Source organism: Arachis ipaensis, chromosome B8 (genome assembly GCF_059453495.1).
Source record: "Arachis ipaensis isolate K30076 ecotype BB chromosome B8, ASM5945349v1, whole genome shotgun sequence".
Lineage (NCBI taxonomy): Eukaryota > Viridiplantae > Streptophyta > Magnoliopsida > Fabales > Fabaceae > Arachis > Arachis ipaensis.
In genome coordinates, this window is record NC_142443.1 from 93,961,958 (window position 1) to 93,971,600 (window position 9,643).

The 9,643-nt window shown below is 39.0% G+C and overlaps 1 protein-coding gene across 1 annotated transcript; it reads right to left on the reverse strand.

Moving 5' to 3' along the window:
* Window positions 1-936: 936 nt before the first annotated feature.
* On the reverse strand, window positions 937-1,548 carry LOC148548865 (uncharacterized). The gene is made up of 3 exons (XM_088495667.1): window positions 1,443-1,548; window positions 1,169-1,296; window positions 937-1,015 (listed from the first exon to the last, which is right to left on the reverse strand). Exons 1-3 carry the CDS (start codon window positions 1,533-1,535, stop codon window positions 937-939), a joined length of 300 nt encoding a protein of 99 aa, XP_088351793.1. The 5' UTR covers window positions 1,536-1,548.
* Window positions 1,549-9,643: the final 8,095 nt, after the last annotated feature.

Here is a 9,643-nt window from a genome sequence, read left to right on the forward strand (position 1 = left end):
TTTGATGTTGGGTATACCCACTACAAGAAAACACATCTTTTGCCACGTTTTTAAAGCATGGCGAAAAGTTAAAAAAAGCGTGGCGATAGCTTTTCGCCACGCTTTTTGAGCTATCGCCACGCTTTCGAAAGGGTGGCCTATCAAAGGGTGGCGGTTGCTCTATCGTCACGCTTTTTGCAGTCTATTGCCACGCTTTTTGTTTGCCACGCTTTTTTACAAACTGCCACTTGGAAAAGTGTGGCTGTAGGTGGGAAATACGGCCACGCTTTAAAAGCGTGGCAATAGGTAGAGATATGGCCACGCTGTAAAAGCGTGGCGATAGGCAGATCTGGCCACGCTTTTAAAGCGTGGCGATAGGTGGAGATACAGCCACGCTTTTAAAGCGTGGCAATAGGAAGAGATACAGCCACGCTTTTAAAGCGTGGCCATAGCAAAATATACAGCCACGCTTTAAAAGCGTGGCGAAAGCCTTGTTAAATTAAAAAAAAAATTTTCTTTCCCTTACTTGGTCTTCATTGCTACACTATAAATTTTCAATCCTTTTTTATTACCAAACCTACAAATATAGTATGCAATTTTTATTACAAGACAAATCAAACAATAATTAGTGAGATATATAATTTACTATAATTGTTTTATACATTAAAAAACTATTACTCAAATACAAAATAAATCTCGATTAGCATAAGAACAGGATGGATCTGTATCAAGAAAAACAAGGAAGGGGAAAAAGAAAAACAACAATAGGAATTAATAAGTGAAGAATAGTCCTCATATATTTTAGTAAAGAACCACCAACGAAACAAGTAATTGAAGTTCCATCTAAAACAACATGTTTACGATGCTACAATGCAAAATTCAATTACAGCTGGCCATGGGTGCTGAAGATTTGATTCAAACAGTAATAGGCACAACAAAAGAGATGAAAATCAGCAATTAAATTACTTTCAGCGATTTCTTTGAATTCTTGTTTTCACCTTCAATGCCCTGTAGAATGTTCAGCCCATACTTAAGGCTGAACCAATAAAATGTAAAAATAAGTGTTACAAGATGAATTTAAGTTCATATAAAATGTAAAATAGTGTTTATAGGTGAACTTAAGTTCACATAATTCTATTTGTGTAGAACTATATGTGTGCTTTAATAGTTACAAGAAGGAAAATTGAACCTGTAAATATCTCTATGAGGTAGAAACTCTGTTTCCAAAGTAGCTTCCCTGTCCTGCTCAATCACATATAGTTCTGCAGGATCTTCAGGAAGGGTAAGTCTTCTATTCCGGATTGCAGCAACATAGACCTGGAAATTAAAAACATGAATAAGTGCAATAAGGAGTTTGCAACCACTATAGATGTCATCGTCTGGGGTATTAAGCCTATCAAAATTCGAGAGTAATGCTGATTAAGTTAAAACCAACACCACTGAGGCATGTATACAACAGATACCTGCACGATCTCAAGTAAAGCACTTGTTCCTTTAGCAGGATGAATTCTGTATAGTGGCAATGCAGCAGCAAAGATAATGATGCCAAGTAACATAGCAATGGTGCCAATCCCAAATCCCTAATCCCATCCTTTATGAATTTGTATCCACACAATGAAGGTTAAGCTGATAGCACCACCAAGGCACACTGCAAGCAAGACTGCAAGAGTGTGTTGAAGAATGTTGACATCAGCCTTGATTCTTTTGGGTCTGTTTCATCAAACTGGTCAACATACCTGCACATATTTGTGCATTCAGAAAACAACCACAGTACTGCTATTTAACAAACAAAATGCTTTTGCTTAACCATATTAAGATAAAAAGCATATAAAATAAACCACAAAACATTATAAATAAATTTTGAATCACAATAGTAACAGTTTTATGTGTTGTATATTCTATAAAGAAAAATGAAACCATCTGTTACATTTAAGAATTAAAAACATTAGTTAATTCGATTGAATTATGGAAATAAATTAAAAGTAAGAAAGAACTTACTTCCCAGAACTGCTCACAGAAAGAACGGAGTATGAATCATGGGGAACAGGTGTACTAATGTGCTTCTTCCCCTTGCTTCACAGTCAATGGTTCAAAAAATCCCTTTGATCTTCCAGTTTCTGACAAGGAGCTATTATAATAACCAGCAACATACATCAGCCATGATATGCTCACTTTGTTGAAAACATGATAAATTTTATATATGGAATCTTAAGAATAACCAAGAAAGATTAGACAACCAAAAGAAGACATGCAAGATCCAGGAAGTCAAGCCATAAGAATTGCAAGGAAGAACAGAAAGGTCAACCTCTTTAGTTACAAATAAGATTGACTAAACAGAAAAAAACTAGAAACTAAAAACCACAGTGCATTAAAAGAATAAATTTTTTTTGTCAAACAGGAAATCTCGTATTATTGAGAGCGAGGTATTAGACGGAGAACTTCTTTCATTAATGCCACAGTAAACAAGAATATGTGAAGCAACAATTGTAGAAAATTAGAGCTGCAAAGCAGAAAAGAAAAAAGAAAAAAGGGACAGAGAAACAAAGAGAAGAAGAGGCCAAAGGGAGAACCAGATACGAAACAAAATGGGACAGAAACGGAATAGAACTGAATAGTCATAATTATTAGACAAAGTCTTCCCTAAAGCAAAGAAATCCAGTGTTCAAATCACTAACATTTTAGTTAAAGCTTAGTTTAAGTCACAATCCATTTCCATTGCAACTAACCAAATTTCAGTTTTTATGAGACATTTTAAAGCAATAAAATAGTCAAAAAAAATATCTTAACAGAAACTACATTGGCTACACCATACTTAAGCAGCAGTGATAAGCACTGCTTGAGCAAAGCACAAGCACAAGCTACACTAAGAACCTTAGTCATTCAAGAGAGCTCACCTTCCTTATTACATTCAGGGTCTTCGGGAATCATCAATTCATTATTAGGGTCATCTGGTAAGTCTTGGAGCCTATCCTCAAACCAGGTTCAAAAACAACAGCAGATTATCAACTTAACAGGTTCAAAAACAAAAAATCACAACAAAAAAATAAAATAAAAATAACAGAAGAACAACAGAACAACAACACAAGAACAATTAGCAAATTAACAAGTTCACACTAACAGTTAAAATTTACCAGAAGAACACTAATGCAAGTGGAATCATCATGCTAATATGTTTTCTACAAAGATGCTATTTTTGAAGCTAAAATTCCCTAATTACTAAGATCCAATTATTCTAATTTCACTTGCAATCAACTTACTAAGTTTCTAAAAGCTAGAAATGATAAAACTAACCCGAAATATGGTTAAAGCATTTCATCAAACATGTTGAGTACGGAAAACTTGAAATGAAATAAGAGAATTCAAAGCTTAGTATCAACGTGATAGAGAAGAGAACATAACTATTGTATACTTTAATTCAGTCAATGAAAAAAATCCAAACCACTACCAAATCAAATAGTTACTTATTGTAATAGAAATAAGAAGTTGCAGAGTTTCAAGCAGAGTATTGGTGTTGTGTGAGTGTATTGTCTTGTGGTGGGTTTAGGGAACTCACGGCGGTGACAAAAGAGAGCAGTTCGACGGCTAGGTGGAGTGCACGGTTTGGTCGCAGAGTTTGAAGCAGGACAACGTGGCTTCCAGACGAACGCGAACCCGAACGGTGAATGGCGAGTGAACGCGAACGGTGAACGGCGAGTGAACGTGAACGGTGAACGCCGAGCAAACTTGAACGGTGAAGAACGCGAACGAAGACGACGGCTGAATGAAGACGCGAACGTTAACGGCAACGTTAACGGCGGCAGAAGTGCGGCTGAGAGGGCTTGGAGGAGAAGAAGAGGGAGGAGCTTGCCGTCGACCATGTTTGCTGGAGCTTGAAGGTGAACAGAGAGATCCACAATGATTCGAAGAAGAACAAGAAAGAGAAGAAGGGTACGAAGATTAACAAGATGAAGAAGAAGTGGTTTCCATCAGTGACGAACGCGAAGGCGAAGGGCGAAGGGTGAAGGGAGGAGCTCTTCCGATACAGGCGAGTAGTTTCGAAGGTGAAAGAGAGCATTAGGGTTAGTGGTTTCGAAGGGAAAAGAGAGATTAGGGTTGGGGATCGGGTTGGGGGCCGGGTTTGGGCCGGGTTGGGAGCCGGGTTTGGGAGCCGGGATTGGGTCAATTGGTTGGGGCCCCTCTCGCCACGCTTTTAAAACGTTATTGTTGCTCTCTACAGCCACGCTTTTGAAGCGTGGCAGAAAAGAAACCTTTGGCCACGCTTTTAAAGCGTGGCAATGGTGTACCAGCATATAGCCACGCTTTTTAAGCGTGGCCGTAATGAAACCCTGTCGCCACGCTTTTAAAACGTCCTTGTTTCTCTTTATGGCCACGCTTTTGAAGCGTGGCAGAAAAAAAACGTGGCCTTTTCTCTAATCAATTGCCACCCTTACAAAAGCGTGGCCGTTGATCCTTTTCGCCACGCTTTTGAAGTGTGGCAAAAAATAAAGTGGCCAAATCTCTTATCTATCGCCACCCTCATAAAAGCGTGGCCATTGACCACTTTTGGCCACGCTTTTGAAGCGTGACAAGAAAAAAGCGTGGCCATAGGCCTTTTTTCTTGTAGTGACCATTTTGGGGTATTGCACTATTGCATTTATTCAATGTGCTTATGCTTTGGATGCTGCACACCAAGTGTTTGTTGAATTGCACCTATCACATTTTTAGTCAATCTTGACACTATGCTTTCAGATTGGTGCTCTTCTATCAATACACTTGCCTTCTTATTATACATTGAGCTGATTGCACTTCATCCTTACCACTCATATGTGCATATAACTTGCTTCCTTAGGTCATATTGCAAGAATTGTATTCCACCCCTCTCTAACTCTACTTTATTCCTTTTGCATGCCTTATTGTCTTGGAGTTAGATTAGGTAATTGATTTTCTTGTGCCTTTTATATTTCTTGCATATGACACTTGGGGTTGTTAGTGATGCTTGAGTTTATTCTTCTCATGCCTTACTTGCATGCCTTTTTCACTCCTGCATCCCATGCTAGTGCATTGCTCCGTATTTCAATGGTTATCTTGCTTGCATGTTGCAGCTATCACATTTTCAAGATATCTATTCCTTTGTGGCACTTTTCTCTCTAGCATGTTATAATTTGAGTGTGGTCTCTTTGAGTTTAATGTCTTCTCTTTCCTCGCCTTTTTCAGATGGCCATCAAAAAGGACAAGGAAAAGGCACAGAAGAAGCCGCCTCCTAAAAGGGCACCTCAAAAATCCACTGCCAAAGCGCACCACGCGCCCAAGGCTAAGCCTATCCCCAATAAGGCACGAAGCATCATTAATATTGATGACCAAGAGAAGGACAACCCGGCGAGAGATTCCAGTAGGTTTCCCAACCGCTATTGCGAGCTTATGTTCCCCATCATGATTGCACGAAATTTCTATTCTGAACCCCTTCTTTCCCCTCCGGGTCATGTAGTTCACTTTGTCATACCTCGCATTGAACGACGAGGATGGGGCTTTCTCATGAGGAGACCACTAGAAGCAAATCTCTCGTGGGTGGTAGAGTTCCACACCAATTACTTCTCACCCTCTCTTCAGACTGTCTTCATGCGCCAGAAGAAAGTTCCAATTTCTGAGAAAGCTATTCAAGAAGTACTCCGAGTCTCACCGATACCATATGAGGTAGATGGTTACCAAGAGGCCCTCCGCCAGTGTGATGACTTCAAATTTGATTTTGATTGGGACGCTGTGCACCGAGTTATTGCCGAACAGGACACATTTTGGACCTGAGGGAGCCTTCCCGACCTAAGGGCATTCTTGCGCGCTATCTGACTGTAGAGGCTCGAGCATGGGCCCAAATCTTGTCTCATTAATTTTTTCCAGCACTCACGAGACGTTGATCACCACGGACCTAGCCTTGCTAGTTTGGTGTATACTCACAGAACGGGCGGTTAACATTGCTCGCCTCATCCACCAAGCCATGGGTCGTGTTCATGCCAAGGGTTAGTTGCTACTGCTGGTGCTCCCCAGGAGACTAAGGATTGGAAAGCAATGATTCCGGTAGACTGCGACGTCGTCCCGATCAGAAAATATCTCAAGCCTCCAGCAAAACACAGAAACCTTGATATAGCTATCCCCTCGGATATCCCTACCACTTCCTCTACATCACAAGGATCTTCCCACCAATGGCTTGAAGACCTCCATAAGAAGATAGATAGATATGAACGGTGGAACCAACGTCGTTATGCTTACAAAAAAAGGCTTTTGAGTTGTGTGACTCCTTCTACGGAGGAATCGGAGATCTCCACATCCACCTCGTACTTAAGTGAAGAGAGCACTTGCGAACGGGATAGTGAAAGTTCCAAACCCGATCACCCCTTGCACCTTGCTAGTAGCACAGAGGACCGTACTAATTCTTAAGTTTGGGGAGGTCGTTCGACCAATTTCCGTGGGTAATAATCTCCTCTTTTCAACATCTATGGGCTTTAATTCTCTTTTGTTTTGTTAATTAGGACACTTTTCATGTTTAGTTAGTTTTTCTTGTTAGGACTACTTAGTTAGGATGATGACCTCTTTTCCAAGAAACTGTATTTTCAGGGTACCCTACCAATTTTGAAAAAAAAAACTTTCTTAAGATAAACTTGCTTGAAGAATATATTTTGGAACATGGTGTTTGTGCTGAGAACACTAGTGTGTGAATTTTGAGCCTTATTATGTGGTTATATCTTCTAACCACTTATTCCCATTCTTTTGTGCATTATTCTCTCTCTATGATTGCAATCCTTGCTTTGTTTGATTCTATATATCTATTATTTTATGTATGAATGCATTTACATGATCGAGGCCATCATTTCAATAGTCATTTTTCCCAAACAGCCTTAACCATTTTATCTACCATTGCTAACCAGTTCTGAGCCCATGATAAACCCTTTTTGTTCTTAAATAGAGCACATCAACACTCCTAAGTTAAAAATAATAAACGTCCCTGGATTTGGATCCTTGATTAGCTTAGGCGAGTGAGGGTGTGTATCAATCAAATGGGAGGGTGTACCTGGGAACTTGGGTACATGTAAAGGTATGTCTTTGTATTTGTAACTGAAAATTTTGGAAATTGTGAACATACTCATGTATTAAATGATTGAACCATATGCATTGACACTTTTGTACATGAAGCCCCAAAAAGGGGACACGCAGAATATATATATATATATATATATGAGAATGAAGGAAAAGGAATGTAAAGAAAAAGAAATAGAAAAATAAAAAAAACAAAAATATGGAAAAAGAAAGCAATAAAAGGTGACAAAAATACCCCAAAGTAAAGTAACAATAACAATGCATATGGAATGTGAACTAAAGAGAATGCATGAGTATATGAAAAAGTGAAACCATGGGTAGCTAGGTATTGTATTAGAATTATATAGGTTGTTTTATGTGTTTAGTGAGATCTTAGGTTAATCAAGGATTCAAATTTCAAGCTCACTTGACCATATACATCCCTACCTTTACCCTAGCCCAATTACAACCTATGAACAAGACCTCATGATACTTGTATGCATGCATTGAGTAATTGTTGATTGTTAGATGAAAGACAAATCTTGGAAAGCATGATTAGGGGAGGATTGAGTGACGAACCCTATACACTTGAGCGAATAAAAGGGATACACTTCTGGTGAGGGTTCGATGCTCAACTCCTTGTTCCCGGCTTTCACAAGCGTTCATCTCGCGAGTTATATGCACTTCATTTTGATGTTCAAATTGGAGGATTCATGGACTACATGTCACTTTAACCCTATATGCTCATATGTGTTCTTGGAGGATAGATTTACCCTTGACCAAGTAGGTAGATACCTTTACATTAGTTGCATGCATTCATTTAGGTAATTTGCACTTCATGAACCCTTAGTTTTCATAAACACATCAGAATCAACAAAGAAAGGGGCATCATGCTGCACTGCATTATGGTAGGAGGGGAGATAAAAGTCCATGAGATCATTGCAAAGGACCTTCAAAAGATCTCTGAAGAAAGTTCAGCTGAATCTTGGCTTCACTACCCAGGCACCATCATGCGGTTATGCATAAAAGTCATGGTGCATTAGAGGATGCAAATCCAATTTGGCTGAATCTGGGCATGCCAATGACCTTGGAAAGGATGATGAATATTACAGTTGCTAAGACATGGAGGAGACCACAAAGAAGGGAAATAAGAGAATAACCATGAGGAGAAGAACAACAAGAGGAAGAACAAGAAGAAGAACAAGAAGAAGAGCCACAAATCCCAACCCAAACCACTATGGATTTAAGCCAGATTCAAAATGCCATTGCAGAAATGTCCCAGCAATATTTGAGAGCTTAACATGAGCAATATATGAGAGCTCAAGAAGACTTCCAAGCAAAACTATTGGATCAGCACAGAGAGCAATCAAATCAATTTCAGGAGTCTTTCAATAAAATATCTGAACGACAAGATCAGCTCGAGGAATATCTCCAAGACTTTATGCAATGGAAGAATCTTTATCATACAGCTGGGGAGGCCAAGAACAGGGACAGAGTGGAATATGATGTAAACACTCAAGCGAGTCTAGACTACATAACCCGCAGCATGCCACTATTAAGCAGAGAAATCAAACCATATCAAGAATGCACTGAACTAATGGATTTCCATCTGGCTCAAGCAAAAAGCAAGCAGGAAAGAATGAAGCAATACTTGGTGGATGCTGGACTATGGGATGAGGAGAGATTTGGGACTGAAGAACAGTTGAAAGAAAGAAGAAGCAAGAAGAAGCAAGATGCGAAGAACAAAGGAAAGCAACCAAAGGATTGAAAGGTGGTGTTGCTCTTTATCTATCAATAAGAAAGAACATGTTTTCATTTTATGTTTAAGTAGTCTGCAAGTTGTCTTCTGTTTTCTTTAAATTTCAAATAAGTGTCTAGTCTAAGTGTCTGGGTGAACTTCACTTGCTTGAATGTACGCTTATTCCCTTGTTTTAATTAAAATAAAAGAAAGGTTTGAACAGAAGTGAAACAGTTCCATTTAGCAAGAAATAAAATAAAGATTGAGTGGTGGTATGTATGTCTGATGGTGTAGCTAGCTCACTAATAATGAATAAAAGGGTAGAATGTTCCTCTTTAGTGTAATTTAGCTGCTGTCTATAAATCTTAGCAAATAGAAATCCTTGGAAGAAAGAAAACAAATAGAAAGAAAGAAAAAGAAAAGCCAAAAGTGGCAACAAAAATAGAAGAAACGAAGAACAAGGCTAGACACCAATAGCTTGGACCTTAAGACATATGCCTGTGGTGTCTTTGTACTAGGATCTGCTTGGATGATTAGGTTCTATGCAGTGCTTTAACACTTGGTAACTTGGGTTAACTAACCCGGGATTGTCAACCAAAAGTCTATTATCAAGAGCAACCTAGTTACAGGGCATTTAGTAACCCAAAGAGGTGCTGGGCATCAATGTCTTAAGAAGAATTGTGAGCCAAGTGTCTGTGGTGAATATATGTTGAGTGAAAATAAGCTAAAAAGCTGCTACAACACATGACACTAAGCTACAAGTGAGAAAGAAGTTCACAGAAAAAGAAAAACAAGGAAAAGCAATTACCAAGGATGAGTAAATAATAAGAGGTCATAGCAGTGTGTTAGTTGATACTTAGAAGAGACATTCCCTACCTAAGG

What these genes read in the sequence shown, in the direction of transcription:
- LOC148548865 (XM_088495667.1), bottom strand. Translation starts at nt 1,535, where the DNA reads ATGTTACTTGGCATCATTATCTTTGCTGCTGCATTGCCACTATACAGA. An exon ending in CTTTACTTGAGATCGTGCAG is followed by an intron (nt 1,297 to 1,442) that starts GTATCTGTTGTA and finishes TTTAATTTCCAG; the next exon opens with GTCTATGTTGCTGCAATCCG. An exon ending in CCTCATAGAGATATTTACAG is followed by an intron (nt 1,016 to 1,168) that starts GTTCAATTTTCC and finishes TTATTGGTTCAG; the next exon opens with CCTTAAGTATGGGCTGAACA.